At 62.1% G+C, this 20,942-nt stretch overlaps 1 protein-coding gene across 2 annotated transcripts; it reads right to left on the reverse strand.

The window, feature by feature from the left end:
• Positions 1-3,236: 3,236 nt before the first annotated feature.
• PPP1R26 (protein phosphatase 1 regulatory subunit 26) lies at positions 3,237-12,059 on the reverse strand. 2 transcript variants are annotated; one of them, XM_066366707.1, is made up of 5 exons: positions 11,978-12,059; positions 9,720-9,852; positions 8,463-8,673; positions 7,800-7,938; positions 3,237-7,501 (listed from the first exon to the last, which is right to left on the reverse strand). In XM_066366707.1, the coding sequence occupies exon 5, from the start codon at positions 7,441-7,443 to the stop codon at positions 3,880-3,882; it is 3,564 nt and encodes a 1,187-aa protein (XP_066222804.1). In that variant the 5' UTR covers positions 7,444-7,501; positions 7,800-7,938; positions 8,463-8,673; positions 9,720-9,852; positions 11,978-12,059; the 3' UTR covers positions 3,237-3,879. The 2 variants fall into 2 exon arrangements, with proteins under 2 accessions (XP_066222804.1, XP_066222802.1); XM_066366705.1 differs by lacking the exon at positions 8,463-8,673.
• Between the last annotated feature and the right edge of the window lie 8,883 nt (positions 12,060-20,942).

Below are 20,942 nucleotides of genomic sequence, written 5' to 3' on the forward strand. Positions count from 1 at the left end.
GGCACAGGCACTGAGGATGGCTCCATGGCCTCCGCCTCAGGCGCTAGAATGGTTCTGGTCGCAACAGAGCAACACCCCAGATGGGCAGAGCACCGCCCCCTGGTGGGCATGCCGGGTGGATCCCAGTCGGGTGCATGCGGGAGTCTGTCTCTGCCTGCCCTCCTCTCACTAAAAAAAAAAGCAACACCCCATCTCTCTTTTGATTTTCTACCAAGTTCTTTCAGAAGCTTGAACCGGATCAGAACAATTATAGGAAAGGCGACCCAAACACTGAAGGTGACAAGAACCCGTGTCCCCTGATCAGAGACTTCATGGTTATTTCTGGAACGCCCCCCCCCCCCCCCCCGGCCCCAGGTGTTTTCTGTATCTGCTTTTGTTCCGTTCTGAAGGGAAAGCCCTTTTGAAAAACGGGAGTTTCAGGACACTTGACTGGTCACCTAGCGTAGCGGCCGGCTTGGCTTCAAACCAGGGACTCCCCTGCTCTCAGAGCCTGTCTTCCTCCACGTTTGTGTATTTTCCTTCACTTACCTTTTATCCTTCTAGACAATTAGAATCAGAGGTTTGTTTGTTTGTTTTTTTGTGGCAGAGACAGAGAGAATCAGAGAGAGGGACAGATAGGGACAGACAGACGGGAACGGAGAGATGAGAAGAAGCATCATTAGTTTTTGTTGCGACACCTTAGCTGTTCATCGATTGCTTTCTCACATGTGCCTTGACCATGGGCCTTCAGCAGACTGAGTGACCCTTTGCTCGAGCCAGCGACCTTGGGTCCAAGCTGGTGAGCTTTTGCTCAAACCAGATGAGCCTGCACTCAAGCTGGAGATCTCGGGGTCTTGAACCTGGGTCCTCCGCGTCCCAGTCTGACGCTCTATCTACTGCACAAGTGCCTGGTCAGGCATCAGAGGTTCTGAATATCTAGTCAAACACACTGACAGGGGAAGAAGCCCATCCAGTGCATGCAATGCCGGGAGCCGCCGAGTTTCTGCACATAACGTCCTGCCCTGCGTGCTCGCTGCCCCCGCGTGCTCTCCGCCCCCGCGTGCTCGCTGCCCCCGCAGCAGCCTGGCTCGCAGCAGCCTGGTTGTGGTTGGCAGGTGTGTGTGGGGGCATTTGTCCCACTTCGCCCTCTAAGCAGACACATCAGTGACCTCCGAAGGTGCGGGAACCAAGGAGGCAACACCCTTGCTAGTTTCCTAGGGGCTCATAAGGGGCCCCATTTCCCGACGCGCTCATGTCTCAGGCTGGGACCCCCCCCCCCATTCAGATTCTGAGCCACAGGTTAAGAGCGCCGTTTCCCTGCAGAAGACCCTCCCCGCGGGACGTGGGTGGTGAGCCCCCTCAACATCCACCACCAGGACGTCTTCTCCCGTTTCCCGTCCCACCCCGGTTCCGCAAACTCGTGACTGGGAGGGGGGGGGTTCCGGCAGGCACGGTGGGAGACTCCACCACTGACCCTGGGGCGCTGGACCCCTCTTCAATCCGGGGCCTCCCCCACTTCCTTGCCCGAAAGGAAACGAAGCCAGCCTGGGCACGCAGACCCCCCGGGCTCCTTGGTGTGGCCCATCTGCACGGTCACAGCTGGACTGAGGAACAGTAATATCGTCCTCCCGGGACCCTCTCACCCATGGGTGTGCACTGAGTGTCTCAGGTAGCCGTTCCCATGACATTGCCAAACGTGGTGGTCAGGACTGTAGCCGCGGCGGGGGGGGGGGATATGGACGGACAGAGGCTCCAAACAGGAGGCTAGTTATCACCCCAGGACAGCCCCCTCCCCAGATGGGGTGCAGGGGGGAGGGGAACCTCTGTCATCAGCCTGGGGCGCAGGGTGTTGAGCTCGCACACACGGGCCTGTCGGCAGGACGGGCTGGCCCAGCCAGGGTCACATCCGGTTTGTGGAAAAGGCACCTCGTGGACCGAGTGACCGTAAGCACACAGGACACAAGACGGGGCTCCGGGTCACAGAGGTGGAGGGAGCCCAGTGCTCAGGGTGCAAGGCGCCTACCGCTGGTGGGACGCCCAGCAGGGGACCAACTACATAAACAGACTGGTGAGTCTCCCTTGACTTAACAGCATTAAAACCCGGTTCTCCTAGCCTGACCTGTGGTGGCGCAGTGGATAAAGCATCAACCTGGAATGCTGAGGTTGCTGGTTCAAAACCCTGGGCTTGCCTGGTCAAGGCACATACAACAAGCAACCAATGAACAACTAAAGTGGAGCAACATGAGTGATACTTACTCCCCCCATCCCTTATCTCTGTAAAATCAATAAAACAAACAAACAAACAAAAAAAAACCCCGGTTCTCCTAGCTACAACAAGCTGATTTTTGTTTTCGAGTGTTGGATGCACTCCTTAAAAATGAAGTCAAGTTTAGGCCCTGGCCGGTTGGCTCAGTGGTAGAGTGTCGGCCTGGCGTGCAGGAGTCCCGGGTTCGATTACCGGCCAGGGCACACAGGAGAAGCGCCCATCTGCTTCTCCACCCCTCCCCCTCTCCTTCCTCTCTGTCTCTCTCTTCCCCTCCTGCAGCCGAGGCTCCACTGGAGCAAAGTTGGCCTGGGCGCTGGGGATGGCTCTGTGGCCTCTGCCTCAGGCGCTAGAGTGGCTCTGATTGCGGCAGAGCGACGCCCCAGATGGGCAGAGCATCGCCCCCTGGTGGGCGTACCGGGTGGATCCTGATCAGGCACATGCAGGAGTCTGTCTGTCTCCCCGTTTCCAACTTCAGAAAAATACCAAAAAAAAAAAAAAAAAAAAAGTCAAGTTTAAAGCATGGATTACATGAATTGCTTTTTTCCTGGGAGCACTTGAGTTTTTGACGACAGAGATCTCAAGTGCCCATCACACGGGTGCCGGACAGTTGGGACTCCCTGGGCCTGCTCGTCATGGCATGGGACCGGGCAGGCACTGACTGTGGGGCCGGCACAGGTCCGCACCTGGGCATCGGAGTGGGTCACCACCAAAACCCAGGTGCGGGACCTGCAGAAAACGGTTACATTAGACCATAACTGACAGTCGGCTGCAGAGTAAACCCTGCTCCCCAGCCGGACGGAGAGTTCTAACACGGGGGGCAGCCCCCCAAAAGCCATCTAAAGTGTCCGCTCAGCTAGCTGTCCCCTGGACGGTCCTGGCTTCTGTCCTTTTGGCTCAAGGTGTCTGGACTACGGACACGTAAAGACACACAGGCTGCCTGCTGTTACCTTGTAGGGCAGTGGCTTAAAAACGAGGAACAGTGGCTCCCGTGTACAAAGAGGTTTATTGAGCTGTTAGGACCATGAAGTCATTGAACAGGACTGGACGTGAGACAGTACAGGCCCCGGGGGGCCGGGGGTGAACGGGGTGACCTGCGCGAGTCCCCCGGGGACTTCCGCGTGCGCCGGGGACGGCCAGTGTGCTGACTGGGTGTTTGTGCTTTGCCGTTTCCCGGGTCAAAGGCTGCAGTGTTCAGGGGCCGCGCTCCGGCCTCTCGGCCCGGGGGTGCTGCTGCTGCCCCCTCGGTCACAGCTGGACACTTCCACAGCAATCACCCCAGGGTACCGGTCTCAGAGCCAGCTTACCCCCGGCTGTGACGGGCAGGCCCCGCGAGAGCTCATGGAGGCCACGAGAACTGCAGTCAGGGACGCCCCACGACATCAAAGAGCTAGGTTTTCCAAAAATAGTTTTTACAGCAGTTTAAATAATTTACAAAAAAAAGCTGCACACATCATATTTACCAGGACACACGCGTGTTCAATAAGGGCGTCATTTTCTGTTAGTGTACATATATGTACAGGGTGGGGACAGGGGCTCCTGCTCCCCCCCTCCCCCAGCCAGTGACCTCTACCCAGTGTCACCTACACACGCACATCCACGTGCTGTCCGCGGACACGCCGGCCCGGGACGCGTCCTCACAGCTTGAGGACCTTGCCCTTGGCCACGGGGCCGCCGTCCTCCACAGAGGTGTCGCTCAGCTCACTGGCATCGCTGCCCCAGGCCTCCCGGTCCTCGGCCCCCTCCACCCTCCGTCTAAACCTCAGGTCTAAGACGTCCTCGTCTGAACCGGAGTCCCTGCTGTCGTGTGGGCTCAGTGCGGCCGCGGCCTTCCTCCTGGGCCAGCGCCCGCCCGCCTTCTTCATCAGCAAGCGGGAGCTCCCGAACACGGGGCCGCGGCTGGCCGGGGCCTCTCGGAAGGCCGAGAAGGACGGGCCCTGCAGGGGCAGGCTCAGGCCGGGGCCGAAGAGGCCGGCCGGCTTGGCCCCCCAGGAGGCACTGTTCCCAAAGTGGAACAACTGTGTGGAGAGCAGCGGGGAGAAGCTGGCGAACGGCAGGCTCTTCTTGGGGTCCATGGCGAGGCTGGGGGTGCCCTGGGCCTGGCCCTCCGGCCCCTTCTCCCTCTCACTGCCCAGGACCCCTGTCCATGCTGCGGTCTCCCTGCCCTCGGAGCTCAGCGCCCACGTGCTCTGCAGACGACTCTGGTGGGCAAAGTTGCCCCACGGGAGCCCGAGGCCGGCCTGGGGGGCCCCGTCCCGGTCAGCTCCCGGGCTCCGAGTCAGTGAGCTCCGGCCCCGAGAGGCCGTGGGCAGGGCCCCACCGGGGCTCCCTGCCTGCGTGCCTGCCTCCGCACACATGGCCAGCTGGCGGAAAGTACTGTCCCCAGCAGTGGGCGTGGCCCCGCGTGGGCTCTGGTCCCTGTGAGGACAAAGGCTTCTCCTCTGGGCGGGTGACACAGTCTCAGTGGTGCTCCGGGCGGGCGCCAGCTGGCCTCTGGACAGAGCGGAGGGGGGACAGGCCTGCTCGGCCCGGGGGCCGCCCCTCGGTCCCGCGGCCGGCTGAGGGGTCCCCCTGCCCCTCTGGCTCCGGGTGCACACGCCGGGCTGAAGGACCGGGCCTGGGGCTGCCGCCACCTTCCGGCACAGTGGCTCCGTCCTGGGCACGCCCCCTGGCCTGAGCGTGGGACCCCCGCCTTGAGCTTCTGAGCCGCTCACGGACTCCTTGGCCTTTTCTGCCAAAAACTTCCTGATCTCCAGCTCAATGCTGTCGTCACTGTCCACGGAGCTGGTGTCATCAGACGCCGAGCTGGGGCTGGTGGCCGAGCTGTGGGGGTGGCCGGGCTCTGTCCCGCTAGGGAACAGACGCCCCTCGCCGGCTCTCCCTCGCCCTGACCGGAGGGCCAGGGGCGCGCCCGCCAGCTCAGGGCTGCCTGGCTGCGCTCTCCCCGCCTGGCTGCAGAAGACACCGGGAGGGTTGCCCCGCGGGTCCTCCCTGCTGTCCCTTTTGGACTTCGAGAGGCAGCTTTTCAGCAAGTGCGGGCCTCTGTCCTTCCAGCCTCTCGGGAAGCAGCTCTGCTGAGCAGGGCCCCTCGTCTCGGCGGTGCTGAACCTGACCCTCTTCCTGCACACGGCTCTGGGGTCCCTGCTGCGCTTCTTGACCTTCCGCTTGGACCGTAACAAGTCCTTGATGGCACTGTCCAGGTCCTCGTCACTGTCCAGCGAGCTGCTCTTGTCCTCGGAGCTCTCCCTCTCGCCCACGCTCCTCGCCGCCACGGCCTTCCCGTGGCTTGCCAGCAGACCGTCCCTCGTGTCCGGGGCCACGTGCTCATCGCCCGGACAGACCGTCCTGCAGGGGAACGGCTGCCCCCTGGCCTCGCCCTCCCTTCCGGGGACCTCGCTGGCTCTTCCCTGGCCGAGGTCAGCGTCCGGGGCACCCTCCTTCGCCACCTCCCTCATCTTCTTGGGTGTGGACGCCCACACGGCATTGCCTCCTCCTCTGTGTTTCCTTCTGCAGCCCAACGACAGGTCCAGTGTTTTAGAGACCGGGGCCCTGGGGCCCCCAGCCGGCCTGTGGGGGCCAGGTGACGGCTGCGGGCTCTGCGCAGGCTGCGGGCAGGTGTCCGTTCTGGGCAGCAAACTCCCCGACTGCGCCTTCAGCGCCAAAAACGTCCGGATCTCCTGCTCTATGCTGTCGTCACTGTCCACGGAGCTGCCGTCCCCCTCCAGGTGGGCAGGCTGGTTGGGGGGACCAGGGAGTGGGTGGGCGGACAGGGGTCTGTCACCGCCCTCCCCGGGGGCCGGCAGGATCGTCTTGGAGATGTCCAGGATGGCTTCCGCGCACATCAGCTCAGCGGACGTGTCTGCCCGGCACGAGGACTGGTCCACACACTCGTTCTTGGCCGCTGTGTTTCCCGGGGGTGTGGGGACTTTGGTTTCCTTTGGAGGCCTGGAAGGACGGTCAGGATCAAGGCCAGCCGGGCCAAGGTCCCCGGCCTTCGAGGCCGCCGGCTTCCTCTTGCCTGGCGTTCTCCGGTGGGCTTCGGGCAAGGCACCTTTCGGGACATGGCTTGCGCCGTGGGCCGCAGGGTCGGGGGGCTCCTCCCCGGGCGGGGTTTTCTGCGGGGGGTCCGCACTCGCCTCCTTCCTCTTCTCCAGCTGGTACAGCTGGATGGCCTCCTCGATGCCATCGTCGCTGCTGCTGGAGTCGGCCGCCTCGTGCGCCCGGGCTGCGTTCCGGGCCCCCTGTCCCCGCTTCCCGGGGCCCAGGTTCCTCTTGGCTCCGCCCTTTCCCTGGGCCTCTGCGACGCGGCCGGTGCTGGTGGTGGCGGCGGCAGCGGCGGCTGGCCTGGGAGCTGCCGGCTTCGTGCCGCCCGAGCTCTCCGGCTCGGTGGTGACTCTAGACCTCAGGCTCCGGGGCTGTGCCGTCGTCGTCGCCTTCCCCAACCTGGGAGGCTTCCGGAAGACGAAGTCCTGACAGGCGCCCGCCAGGTCCTGCCGCCGCGCCTTGACGGCCAGTGCCTTGCCAGACCGGAGAGCCGCTCCGACCAAGGTGTCGCTGGGGTCCCGTTTTCTCTCCGCAGACGCCTCGCAGCGGGGGGCCCCGTGCTGTCTCTTCTCGCTCAGAAACTGCTCTATCTCTGCCTGGATGCTCCGCTCGAAGGAGTCCTCGCTGCTGACGCTGCCCGGGGAGGTGGAGCCGGGGGCCTCACCGGCTGAGCCAGGGGCGGGTTTTGGGGTACCCGGGGGGGCCGGCGTGCTGCCCGGAGGCGGCTCTGGTTGGCGTGGACTGTCCCCGGCGGCAGCGGCCGTGGGCTGGGTAGCCCCGCTCTTGGCCTTTAGGTACTGCTGGATGGCCTCCTCGATGTCCCGGTCCACAGAATCGTCGCTGTCCGAGTCCAGTCCCGAGGGACCGAAGCTGGTGGCGTCCTCCTCCTCCCCGAGCTTGGAGTCAAAACCGGCAGCAAGACCACAGGCGGCCGAGGCGGGGCGGGCGGCCGGCGAGGTGTCGCGGCCCCTCCGGCCCCGCGCGGCGTGGTCGCCCTGCAGCGTGCTGATGATCCTCTGCACCCTGGCGCTCACGGCCGCGCTGTCCGCGCCCTCCGGCTCCGAGCAGCGGCCGGGGAACCTGCAGCTCCCCGGGGGCCCGAAGGCCTCCCATGTGGACTGGAGAGCGAGCACAGGAGGGGCGTTCATGAGGAACATTCTAGCGACGACGCGGAGGCAGCAGAGGCCCGTCTCGTCCGCCCGCTCGCGTCACACCCTGCAGGGAGGAAGGCACACCGGTGAGACGCCACCCTGCCACCGGGACAGCGGCGCCCGCGGCCACCGGTCGGCGTCCAGCGTCCAGCCAGCGGGGAGGGGGGCTGCCCGACTTGGGCCGCGCCTGTCTCAGCGTCCTGAGTCGTGCGGGGAGGACGGCCGTGAGGACTCCACAGGAAACCGTCTCTGCGCCGCCCGCCCGCGCTCACGGGAGCGGGCGCGAGCACGCGTGTCGTTTCCCGCGCCCCGCTCCGAGGCGGGGCTCCCATCTTCTCCGCAAGAGAACATGTCGTATTTACCTCCAACAAGCTGCCCGGGTGCCAGTCAGGTGCAGCCTGCACACGCGCCTCCGCGGGTTAAAGAGCAGGAGAATCTGGACGCCGGGGGCGTGAGCTGGGTGCGGTGGGTCGGTTCATTCTCGCCGGAAGCAGCGAGCCCCTGAAGAGAAAAACGTGACGTGATGTAACATAACGTAACGTAACGTGACGTGCTGTGAGCAACCCAACCATTACTTCCCCAGTCTTCTTGAAAGAGTCACTTTTTTTTCTTTTTGTTTTTTTCCGAAGCTGGAAATGGGGAGAGACAGTCAGACAGACTCCCACAATCGCCGGACCAGGATCCACCTGGCACGCCCACCAGGGGCGACGCTCTGCCCCTCCGGGGCGTGGCTCTGCCGCGACCAGAGCCACTCTAGCGCCTGGGGCAGAGGCCAAGGAGCCATCCCCAGCGCCGGGACCATCTTTGCTCCAATGGAGCCTTGGCTGTGGGAGGGGAAGAGAGAGACAGAGAGGAAGGAGGGGGTGGGGGGTGGGGTGGAGAAGCAAATGGGCGCTTCTCCTGTGTGCCCTGGCCGGGAATCGAACCCGGGTACCCCCGCACACCAGGCCGACGCTCTACCGCTGAGCCAACCGGCCAGGGCGAAAGAATCACTTTTTACTTAACAACATCACGCCTATACTTACCAGAGGGTCTCACAGAGCTGTGCTATGTTGCTTTCTGCCTAGCGAGCGTAAACATTGCCCCAAACCTGTCACGTGCTCCCTTTTCATCCTGCGCCGTGATCCCAGTTCCTGTGTCTCAGACCCGGGCCGGTCCCGGGAACCTGGGTGACCGGCGGGAGAGCAGCTTCCACTCCAAGGTCTGGACAATGCTCAGCACGGGCGGTGACGAGGACTGCACATGGTCATCGAAGGAAACACAAAGCCCTGGGTAACTGAATTCTTCGCACGTGTCTCTGACCTCTTGCGACCCCCCCAGACCTGGAACGCTGAACGAGGCCCTGAACCGGTTAGCGCGGTTAGGGAGGAGCGCCATCCTGAAACACCCAAGGTCGAGGGTTCGAGCTCCCGTCAGGGCCCATCGGGGAAGTGACCGATGAATGCTCAGCTGAGCGGAACAACAAATGAATGCTTCCCTCTCTGTCCCTCTCTCCCTCCTTCTTTCTCTTTAAAATCACTACTACTGGCGCCGGCTGGTTGGCTCAGTGGTAGAGCGTCGGCCTGGCGTGCAGAAGTCCCGGGTTCGATTCCCGGCCAGGGCACACAGGAGAAGCGCCCATCTGCTTCTCCACCCCTCCCCCTCTCCTTCCTCTCTGTCTCTCTCTTCCCCTCCCGCAGCCGAGGCTCCATTGGAGCAAAGATGGCCCGGGCGCTGGGGATGGCTCCTTGGCCTCTGCCCCAGGCGCTAGAATGGCTCTGGTCGTGGCAGAGCCATGCCCCGGAGGGGCAGAGCGTTGCCCCTGGTGGGCGTGCCAGGTGGATCCTGGTCCCGCGATTGTGGGATTCTGTCTGATTGTCTCTCCCCATTTCCAGCTTCAGAAAAAAAAAAAAATCAATACTACTACTAATAATAAAGTCCAAAGAGCCACTGAATGAGAGGACAGCACGGCAGCACTCATAGTACAGCACATGGAGTCCCCCTTCCAAAAATGGTACCAGGCAGAGCTGTCGACAGCCTGGGGGCCCGTGGGGTGGGCTGGAACCAGCCTGTGGAGTTGCTTTGCTTCTGACACGGGCCCTGCTCTACCAGAAAGCTCCCTTTCCGATGGACACACGATCTTGTCAGCAGACCAGAGTCCGCTCCAGGGAAGCGTGGCCTGGCCACCTGGGCAGAGACATGCCCGAACAGGTGTGACTGGCGATGAACTAGAGGGCCGCTGGCTATGACCAATCCACGCTCAAAAAGCAAAGCTACAATGTTAAAGAATTTCTCTCACTTACTGGAAATCCTCTCTAAGTCCAGGTTCGGAGTCTTGGGAGAGCGGCCAGCGCTGGCACATCGTGGGCACGAGACCGTCACCGCCCCACCCGCACTCTGTGGTATCCTTTGCTCACTTTCGAAACAGACTCTGTGCTGTCAGGAAGAAGGAGAAGACGTCCAGTTCACAGGCTGAAGCTACGGCTAGCAAACACGGGTATGCATTCGTGGGAAGAGACGGCATCAGTTTCTGGGCACAGGATTAAATTTTGGAAGAACTTACCCTGAGACCAAGTAAGAGTTAATCACAACTAGGGGACAACCATCTGGGCCATTGGTCTGACACTGTAGGGCGGGGACGAAAGGACGTGAGGCTAACTAGCCACCCCTCTTCAGGCCCTGACAACCCACAACAGCCCACATAACATCTCTTATAACATCACAGCCGCTGAGCAGTGGGTACCAACAATGGGAGGGGGGTGGAGGGAGAAACTCCTTCACTAGCTGGGGACCTGTGGGCACCTTTCTGTGGTCATTATTCAAAATTAAAGAGATTACAAGACGTTCGCATCCCGTAGGCCTGGGGTGTGAAGTGTCTAGATCAAGATTATCAACTCCTTAAACAGAAACACTATCTTAAAACTGGGCCCAGGGACGACCCAATTGCACCAGGCTGCCGTGGCTTCTAACCAGGAAGCCAAGCTCGGGGAGCTACCCAGAGGTCGGTGCCAACCGGTGTTCACTGAGCTCACCACTCTTGATCGAATAGCTAGAGCTCGGACTCCCAGTAAACAGTGTTCTGAACTGTCCAACTACCCTGCGCAAGAATGAGGTTAAAAATTCAGAGGGCGTCTCCGGCGACAGCCTGTGGCTTTCAAACAATCCAACAGCACCAGATGAATCACTCTGGACGACTCCTCCAAACTGCACTTGGAGAGGGCTGCGAGCCATCTCAGGCTGCCTCTCTGCACCCCGTTGGCTCCGGAGCCGGGCCAGGGTGTGGCCTTGGAGACACCCAGCCCCGCACCCCCAAATCACGTGGTGCCAGAATTCAAAAAGTGGTGGGGAACCCTGAGATATCTTCTTAGGGTATACACCCTCCTCCAGGGAGAACAAAAATCTGGCTTAGTTTATTTATTCTGAGTAGTTTGGCTCTCTGCCGGTAAGGCTTCCAAATACATCACCAAAAGTGGTCCAGCCCCTGTAGTCACCTCTCAGGTGGGGCTTGTCCCCCCCACCCACCCACCCCCGCGGTTAGGGAAGGGGAGGGCCCAGCAGTCAACCTGAAGTGGGCGTGGGCCTGGCTAGGTCAGACCTCAAAAGACTGCAGCACAGTCTCCCCAAACACAGCTGCAATGCCACCTCGGGTGCCTGGGGACCGAGGCTGGGCGAGGCCTTGGCCGCTGACTCTGCCCTGCCCTTTCACCCCAAGTACAGGGGCTCCCCGCCTAGGGGTGCTGATCCCCGCGCTGCCTCAGCAGGAAGATCGCTGCGCCCCGGGCAGTTTCCAGGTCCTCAGCCCCAAAAGTGCAAGCACCTCCCGCAGGGCACGGGGCAGGCCTCCACGCAGTCTGCACCCCCAGGGACGTTTCTGGGGTCCTCGGGCTGGGGGCCAGGAGTCGGCGAGGCGCCGGTGACCTCCCGGAAGCAGCGCCAGGCGTGACTGTCCTTCTGCGGGGAGGGTGGGGGCGGGCGCGCCCGGCCGGCCGGAAGCTGCCCCGCAGGGCCCTCACCTGCGCTTCACCTGGGTGCGCCCTCCGTCCCGCGCCCCGCGGGCTTCCAGGAACGGAGGGAGGGGGGGCGTGCGCGGGAGGGACCCGGCGGCGCGGAGGCGGGGCCAGGGGTGGCCTCCGGGGCCGCGATCCCCGCCCGGGGCAGTACCAGCCCCCCCGCCGCCCGGAGAGCGCGCCCCCGCCCCGCGCGTCCTCCCCGGGGACCCGGCGCCGCCATCCGTGGCCTGCCCCGCCGCCCTCCGGCCCCAGCCCCAGCGCTCACCTCCGCCCGGCCGCCTGGCCGCCTGGCCGCCCGGCCCCTTGCCACCACCCGCCTCGCCCGGCGTCGGCCCGCCCGCCCGCCAGCCCCGCGTCCCGGGGGAGGAGCGGCGCGCCGGGGGCGCGTGGGGGCGGCGGGGTCCTGGCGTCCCGCCCCTCGGGCTGAGCTGAGGGGACTGGGGCCGCCTTCTCCCCGCCGCCGCTCCCCACCCCCGCCCGGCGCCGGGGGACGCGCGGAGGGCGGGGCGCGCGGGGCGGGGCGACCCCCGGCGCCCCCTCCCCGGACCTACCGGCGGCGGCGGGAGCGGCGGCCGCGCTCCGGAAGCCGTGCCCGGTGGCTGGGCATCATGGGAATGGCACGGCCGAGTTCCGGGGGAGGCGCGCGGCCCGGCCGGACCCCCGCCCGGCGAGCGCGCGCCCACCTGCCGGCCGCTGCGGAGGCCCGGGAAAGCCTCACCCTCTTTGGCTCGGACGGGGTCCTAGATATGTCCTGGCGCCCGTGGTGAATTAATTGCTGGTGTGTTGTTTGACCCGTACCCGCCCCTGTAGAGGCGGAGACCCCCGGGGGCTGTCGACCGCCCTGACCCCGACCCCAGGTCCCGCGCTAAGTGCTGCGAGTATGCGAAGGCCCGCCCTCCCCTCCGCCCGGAGGTGGGAATGTAGGCTGGAAGGGTGGGCTGCAGGCGGGCGCGCTGCTCGCTATTTGATTCTGGAGGTCTTTAACTGCGGCTCGAAGCTGCTGTGCCCCTAGAAGCCCCTGAATGTCCAGTGTTCCATGTGTGCTTCGCCCCGCGCCTGCATCTCTGCCCTTCCTCGGTGAAGGTCTCTGCACAGAGCAGGTTGAGCCTGGCCTCCCCAGCTCTGGAAGCAGCCGACCCCTCTGCTCCACCCTCGTCCCCGGGTGCCCCCAACTGCGTGCTGCAGAGGGGCCAGCTCTCCCTGCAGGCCTCCAGCTGCCTTTGCCTTTGGGTCATGCACCGCCCAGGAAGCAAGGTAGAAGCCCAGAACGTGACCTGGGAAAGCTTCCCTCAGTCGCTCAGGAATTGTTCACTGGGCCTCTGAGAGGGTGTGGGCGCTAAAGGACCGAGTCGGGCCTGGGGAATTGGGTGACTGACTGCTCTGGGTGCACCTGCAGCCTGTTTCCAACATCCCTCCTGTCTAGAAAGAGGGAGGGAGAGAGAGGAACAGTTGGGGACCCACCCTGGACTGAAGCCGGGTCCTGTTTCCGGTCTCTTCCCTGAACGTGCGACTTGGAGTGCCTTCCCAATTTTATCTCTCAAACAGTTCAGAGATCTTTGCCCAAGGCCCGTGGTGTGGCCGTGCTGCCCAGGGGGGCTGGGGCTGGTGGGGCTCAAGCCCTACCAGGGGAAGGGACAGATCAAGAACAAGACTCAGTCTGTCTGTCCGTCTGTTCGTCCCTGCTGGCCTGCCTCTGTGGCCCTGGTAGATATATTTGCAGAGAAACTGGCTGATCATTTCCTGTCTTGAAAATGCCAGAGGGCCCTGGCCGGTTGGCTCAGCGGTAGAGCATTGGCCTGGTGTGCAGGGGACCCGGGTTCGATTCCCGGCCAGGGCACATAGGAGAAGCACCCATTTGCTTCTCCACCCCCCCCCCCTCCTTCCTCTCTGTCTCTCTCTTCCCCTCCCGCAGCCGAGGCTCCATTGGAGCAAAGATGGCCCGGGTGCTGGGGATGGCTCCTTGGCCTCTGCCCCAGGCGCTAGAATGGCTCTGGTTGCGACAGAACGTGGCCCCCTGGTGGGCAGAGCGTCGCCCCCTGGTGGGCATGCCGGGTGGATCCCGGTCGGGCGCATGCGGGAGTCTGACTGTCTCTTCCAGTTTCCAGCTTCAGAAAAATACAAAAAAAAAAAAAAAAAAAAAAGAAAGAAAGAAAAAGAGAAAGGAAAGAAAGAAAGAGAGAGAGAGAAAGAAAGAAAGAAAGAAAGAAAGAAAGAGAAGGAAAGAAAGGAAAGAAAACGCTACAGGTTTGATAGGATTGAAAACCAGAGGCTTTCTCCACAGGGTTTGAGGAGGGGGATATTTTGAGTGTTGAAGTCTGGGAAATTTGAGGGCCAAGTGTCAAGAGACTCATTAACACTTGGTTGTAATGCTTCTGTGAATTGTTTTAGTAAACACTATTTTTTCTCATTATAGGAGTACCATTCTGTACCAGAAATTTGGGAGACGTGTATCTTAATTAACCGCCTAACAACCCAGAAATACGGACTATAAATATTTTGGCGTGTGCTGTCATGGTTTTTTTTTTTTTTTTTAAAAAGCAGCGCTGTCCACAGAAGCAGTGGAGTGTTTCCTCTGGGTAAATGCCCAGAAGACACACCTGGGGCCGAAGACTAGGATGCATTTTTTGCCAAAACGCCCTCCGGCAATGCCTGGCCACCTGCAGTCCACCTGCAGTGGGTGAGCGGGCCTGAACTGGCCCTCGCATCCCCTGTCTATCTCTGTGGGTAAAACGGGCTTTTTGTCACTGTGCTTTTAATTTCTCGGGCTGCTGGTGACGCCGGACGTCTTGTCATTTCATTGTTGGCCGTTTGGAAAGTTGCCTGTAAGTGTTCTTTCTGTGTGTGTAGCATTTTTCTTTTCTTTTCTTCTTCTTTTCTTCTTTTTCCTTTGGGCTGTGTCGTTCTTGTCTGGGAGCCTCAACGGCTGGGGCTTTCAGCCTGTCTCCACTACCTGCTCGGCGCTCACCATTTATTTTTTTAATTTCTCATTTTCCCTTTCCCTTTGGGATTTAGTTTTTTTGTTTGTTTGTTTGTCTTGGAATGTGCAGGTGGTAAGTCTTGTGTAGCCACACCCGTCAGGTTTTTCTCTCCTGTGGTTTCTGGCATGGGGGGGCGGGGAGGGGGGTAAGGCCCAGGGGTACCTTTCACCACTCTGAGATTGCACTTGCGTTCACTGATTCGATGGCCAGATTTCAAAATGCGGGAACGGCTGGTCTGTTTCCCTGGGAGGAGGTGCTGATGCTCCCGGGGGAAGACACAAATGGCAGAAGGCACCGTTTTTATTTTGCTGGAGGAAGTCTGAGCGTCCCCGGTCGAAGGGGGTGAGGGTGGCAGGGGCACCCTGCCCTGTCTGTGGAACAGGAAACGCTGGACCACACGGTGAGGAGTCCAGCCTGAGGTCCTGCTCACGTTCTGTTCCGGGGAGGAGTCTCTACAAAGACTGTTCCTCGTTCATCAGAGCAACTCCCCCCACCCTTCCAAACGACCAACAGGAGGGTCCAGTGAAACAGGACGGTGTGTCCATGCGCTGCTGAGCCTCAGGGAGAGAGTGCGGTTGGCGGTTGGCCCGTGTCCGCTGGAGCAGCCAATAGGAAGGCCTCATCCAGGTGTGCTTACCACAGCGGGTTCGAGGGTGTGGAGGGGCAGGCGCGGGCAGGTGACCCATTGCCCGGCCCAGGGAAGCACACACTCACCTTGTCCTGCTTGAGCCCCAGCAGCCATTCCTGAGATTTCCTCTGGGGAGTGGCCTGGGGTCAGGGGGTGGGGGTGAGGGCCAGCCAGGAGACATTTCTCGCTTCTTTGACACTGTTTCAATTTTTAAACTGATGAGTATTGCTTTTCTATATAAAAATATTAAGGCTCCTGACTCACGACATACCTAATGGGAATGCACATATGTTAATGTATGCAAATGAAGTCATCTGCAGATTGTATCCAGAGCCCACCAGGTCCACGGAGACAGACACAGGGACTCGATTCAATGTTTGGAAATTCTATTTCTGCCCAAGTTTTAAAATCTTTTTATTTTTATTAATTTTTTTTTTCCCCTCGGAAGCGGCTTGTAGCAGCTTTATTCAGTTTTATTTCTTAAGTGTCTGGTTCTTAATTCCCTTTGGGTGAATTTCACCCAGTTTATTTTATTTCTTCGAGTGTCCAGCACACTGTGAGGTTGATGTCCAGGAAGGCAGCGTTCTAAACAAAAGCAGAAAACAAGTCTCTCGAGATGAAAGTTAGTCGGGAGGGTCCCAGGGGCACATCACCTCGGGTCTAATTCAAGAAAGCAGGGCATTCGGTAATTTGAGGTTTGAGAGAAAAAGAACTATTTCCATGCTCTGATTCTGGACAGAAAACAAATTGGACAAAATCCCTTAGTCTTACTAGGCAATTTTGGGAAGTTTGCTCCTGTCTCTAGAGAGCCTGGTGGACCCTGAGAGGTGGCCAGGATGGGGTCCCCACTCGAAGGCTGGGAAAAATGTGCCCAGCAAAGGCAAAAGCAGCAAAGCCAACGGAACCCAGACTCCTTTGCCCCGGCCACGCTCTGTGACGAGAGTCCACGCAGCTCCACCCCACACAGACGGGGAGGGGAGTGTGCTGGGTCAGTGAGCGGCACCCTTGGGACACGGGGCCGGGCAGAGGAGATGGCTGCGATGTGGGGACGGTGGAGGCCACCGCCGACGGCCCTTCAGACAGTCCCAGTCCAGGGAAGTGGCCGGGCTTTTGCACCCCTGCACAGAGGCCTCCGGGTGTGGGCTGCCCCCCAGAAAAAGAGTGACCTCGGCCCAGGAGTGTCCTTGGGGCTGTGGTGTGGCCCCAGGGGTCTCAGCGTGGCCGGCACAGGCTGCTCAGCTGGTGGCTCCGCCTGGAAGCGGGTCAGGCAGCTGGCCAGCGTCCATTGTTGACCGTCCAGGACTTTAATTTCTTTGGCAAGATGCTTGAGTCTTGTCATCAGAAAGTCTGCTGGAAGCTCTCTGTCCTTGTGTTTCAGGCAGAGTTAAGTCACTCTCAGAAACTTTTCCCCGGCTACGCTCAGTGGGGAGGCTGCTGAAAACGTATCAAGAAAGTATAAGGTCATGACTTAGACCAGGCGTCCCCAAACTATGGCCCGTGGGCCGTATGTGGCCCCTGAGGCCATTTATCCAGCCCCCCCCCCCACCACACTTCCAGAAGGGGCACCTCTTTCATTATTGGTGAGAGGAGCACTGTATGTGGCGGCCCTCCAACGGTCTGAGGGACAGTGAACTGGCCCCCTGTGTAAAAAGTTTGGGGACCCCTGACTTAGACATATGTGACCATCAGGATGGAAACCATGGAGGTGAGATGAAGGAATTGAATTCTGGGTGAGACCTGTTCCAGGGAAGCATCGTGCTCTGGGCAGGGAGCGTGGCACATTGTGGGGTTAGGGCGGGCTGGGGGGGGGGGAGTAATAAAAAGTGTTCACACGTCGGCCTCAAACACGTTCACGACTGGGGGACGCACCACTCTGCTCTCAGCCAAGTCATGACCTGTGGACCCGAGAAGGGAAGAGAGGTCCTCCCTGGTGGACAGCGACCCGCTGGGCCCTTTGCAGAGGGGGGGAGGCCCTGGGAGGCCCTGGTGTGGGTGTAAGTCAGGCTCATCTTGGGGTAACTGTCCTTGTCACGTCTGCTGGCTCTCAGGACCCATCTTCCTCGATGGGGGTGGGGAGGTGGGGTACGCCTTCCCGAGGAGGCCCCTGGGCAGCACAGCCAGCCAGAGCTGAGCGTGAGGCAGGGCCTGGGTGGCTGCAGAGCCGTGGGCCGGGTGGATTCTATTCCCACCCTTAAATCAGAAAGTCAGACAGAGCGCTGGCCGGGCAGCTCGGCTGGTTGGAGGCCAGTCCTGAGGGGCCCCGGCTGCGGCTTTGATCCCCAGATGGGGCCCCTGTGGGAATCGACCAGTGGGTGCATGAGTGGGTGGAACAACACACTGATGTGCCTCTCTAAAAAAGTCAATACATTGAAACAAAAAGAAAAAAGAAAGCTGGACACAGACACTGCTTGTTCCTGGAATCCGGGTGTCACCATCTTAGTTCTCAGTTGACTTATTCCCTCGTCTGAGTGTCACAAGTGGCTGCACTCACTTCTCCAGACCCGGGTGATCCGGGGTGATCATGCCTGTGCCCGACCCGGGCGAGTGCCCCGGAGGGAGGGAAGGACCAGGTGGGCCGCCCCTCCGGGCCCCTGCGTCGAGGGCGTGGTCACCGCCTGGCGGGACGGGGAGGTGGAAAGTTTTGGAGGTGAAATCCCTGCCCGCTGGCCCCCTTCTGCTCTGCACGGTGGGCGGGGCGAGCCCCACCGACAGGAACCAGCTGCAAAGCCGAGCGCCCCCCACGTCCTGCAGCCACGGTGGTGTCCCCTTAGGGTGAGGGGGTTTGTGTCGTCATTCTGGCGAAAGGCAGAGGGAGGTTGGCCAGCAGGACAGATGTGGAACCGAGCCGTGATTCTCGGCACGGAAGCCGTAGAGAGAGGAAGCACTTCAGCCGGGACACTCGGCACCAGGCACCACCGAGGCATTCAGCCACTACTGCCACACCGGGCGCCGGCCGTTTGGCTGATGACTTGGGGGGAAGTGGCCTTTCCTTCCTCTCCGGCGGCTCGCCGACCCATGGACGCTTGCGGGATGCTGTGCCCAGTTCCATCCTTCACGCTGACAAACAGGTGAGACCCTTCTCGGTCGCTGACCACCAGACGAAGGTGTTCCGGGGAAGTGACCACCAGGCGGAGGCGTTCCGGGGAAGTGACCACCAGGCGGAGGCGTCCCGGGGAGGTGACCACCAGGCGGAGGCGTCCCGGGGAGGTGACCACCAAGGGAAGGCGTCCCGGGGAGGTGACCACCAGGCGGAGGCGTTCCGGGGAAGTGACCACCAGGCGGTGGCGTCCCGGGGAAGCGACCACCAGAAGAAGGCGTCCCGGGGAGGTGACCACCAGGCGGAGGCACCCCGGGGAGGTGACCACCAGGCGGTGGCGTCCCGGGGAAGTGACCACCAGGCGGTGGCATCCCGGGGAGGTGACCACCAAGGGAAGGCGTCCCGGGGAGGTGACCACCAGGCGGAGGGGTCCCGGGGAAGTGACCACCAGAAGAAGGCGTCCCGGGGAGGTGACCACCAGGCGAAGGCGTCCCGGGGAGGTGACCACCAGGAGAAGGCGTCCCGGGGAGGTGACCACCAGGCGAAGGCGTCCCGGGGAGGTGACCACCAGACGAAGGCGTCCCGGGGAGGTGACCACCAGGCGTTCCGGGGAGGTGACCACCAGGCGAAGGCGTCCCGGGGGGGTGACCACCAGGCGTCCAGGGGAGGTGACCACCGGGCGGAGGCGTCCCGGGGAGGTGACCACCGGGAGAAGGCGTTCCGGGGAGGTGACCACCAGACGGAGGCATTCAGGGGAAGTGACCACCAGACGAAGGCGTTCCGGGGAAGTGACCCCAGGCTGAGGCGTCCTGGGGAGGTGACCACCAGGCGGAGGCGTTCTGGGGAGGTGACCACCAGAAGAAGGCGTCCCGGGGGGGTGACCACCAGGCGTTCCGGGGAGGTGACCACCGGGCGAAGGCGTCCCGGGGAGGTGACCACCGGGCGAAGGCGTCCCGGGGAGGTGACCACCGGGCGGAGGCGTCCCGGGGAGGTGACCACCGGGTGGAGGCGTCCCGGGGAGGTGACCACCGGGTGAAGGCATTCAGGGGAAGGAGGTTCACCGCGGAAGGCAGACTCAGGCAGCAGCAGCTCTCAGGCCTTGTTGGGTCCCCAAGCCGCTATGATTATCTGCAGCCTCTGTCACCAAGGATAAGAAGGGACAGGAGTGACCTGCCGACTCAGGCTAAGAAGCAGCCTCCGCTCCGAGAGCCTGGGACAAGGAGTCGTCACAACCCGACGTGTTCAGGGGTGAAGGGCTGGCTGGCTGCACACAGCACCACGGTGACGGCCGAGAAGCTCCTCCTACACCCCCCCTGCGGTGACGGCCGAGAAGCCCCTCCTACACCCCCCCCTGCGGTGACGGCCGAGAAGCCCCTCCTACACCCCCCCTGCGGTGACGGCCGAGAAGCTCCTCCTACACCCCCCCTGCGGTGACGGCCGAGAAGCTCCTCCTACACCCCCCCTGCGGTGGCGGCCGAGAAGCTCCTCCTACACCCCCCCTGCGGTGGCGGCCGAGAAGCCCCTCCTACACCCCCCCTGCGGTGACGGCCGAGAAGCTCCTCCTACACCCCCCCTGCGGTGACGGCCGAGAAGCTCCTCCTACACCCCCCCTGCGGTGACGGCCGAGAAGCTCCTCCTACACCCCCCCTGCGGTGACGGCCGAGAAGCTCCTCCTACACCCCCCCTGCGGTGACGGCCGAGAAGCCCCTCCTACACCCCCCCTGCGGTGGCGGCCGAGAAGCCCCTCCTACACCCCCCCCTGCGGTGACGGCCGAGAAGCCCCTCCTACACCACCCCTGCGGTGACGGCCGAGAAGCCCCTCCTACACCATCCCTGCGGTGACGGCCGAGAAGCTCCTCCTACACCCCCCCTGCGGTGACGGCCGAGAAGCTCCTCCTACACCCCCCCTGCGGTGGCGGCCGAGAAGCCCCTCCTACACCCCCCCTGCGGTGACGGCCGAGAAGCTCCTCCTACACCCCCCCTGCGGTGACGGCCGAGAAGCCCCTCCTACACCCCCCCTGCGGTGACGGCCGAGAAGCTCCTCCTACACCCCCCCTGCGGTGACGGCCGAGAAGCTCCTCCTACACCACCCCTGCGGTGGCGGCCGAGAAGCCCCTCCTACACCCCCCCTGCGGTGGCGTCCGAGAAGCTCCTCCTACACCACCCCTGCGGTGACGGCCGAGAAGCCCCTCCTACACCCCCCCTGCGGTGGCGGCCGAGAAGCCCCTCCTACACCCCCCCTGCGGTGGCGGCCGAGAAGCCCCTCCTACACCCCCCCTGCGGTGGCGGCCACCCGGGCCCCCGACCCCCTGGAGAAGTGACTCCACCTAGAACCTCGAAGAAGGAACCCAGGGCCCGTGGAGGTGACCCCGACTCTTCCCTGATGTCTCTGGCTGAACTTCTGGGAAAGAACAAAGCTTTGTCTCTAGAGAAGAAAAAAAATTCTCTTTGATGTGAGTTGCTTGATTGTCCTGAGACGCCTAAAGCGGGTCTCGATGTCTGGGCTGCAGAGAGTGTCACGTCAGGGTCACCTGAAGACCCCAGCCTCAGGCCAGAGGTGGGACTGAGGAGGGAGAGGGACCCGGGACAGAGCCTTTGTGATGGAAGAGGGAGAGATGCACATTTTCCTGAAGAACCCAGAGCCGGTGGAGAAACTGGGTGGGGACGGTCACATCTCTGTCCCTAGCTTGCAGGTGCTGCCCAGGAGACGATGGAGCTCGGGCTGCCCTCTCTGGGGGTCCCGGGACCCTGGGTGTTAGGGGTCGGCCAACGGCAGAGAGAGCCTCCTTCAGAATGTCCTGCCCCGCGCCCAGGACGCACGCTTTGTTGATAAAAGTGGTAAAACTTGAGTGCATTTGTTACAGAACGTTCTG

This window comes from Saccopteryx leptura, chromosome 2 (assembly GCF_036850995.1).
Source record: "Saccopteryx leptura isolate mSacLep1 chromosome 2, mSacLep1_pri_phased_curated, whole genome shotgun sequence".
Classification (NCBI taxonomy): domain Eukaryota; kingdom Metazoa; phylum Chordata; class Mammalia; order Chiroptera; family Emballonuridae; genus Saccopteryx; species Saccopteryx leptura.

What these genes read in the sequence shown, in the direction of transcription:
- PPP1R26 (XM_066366705.1), bottom strand. Translation starts at nt 7,443, where the DNA reads ATGTTCCTCATGAACGCCCCTCCTGTGCTCGCTCTCCAGTCCACATGG.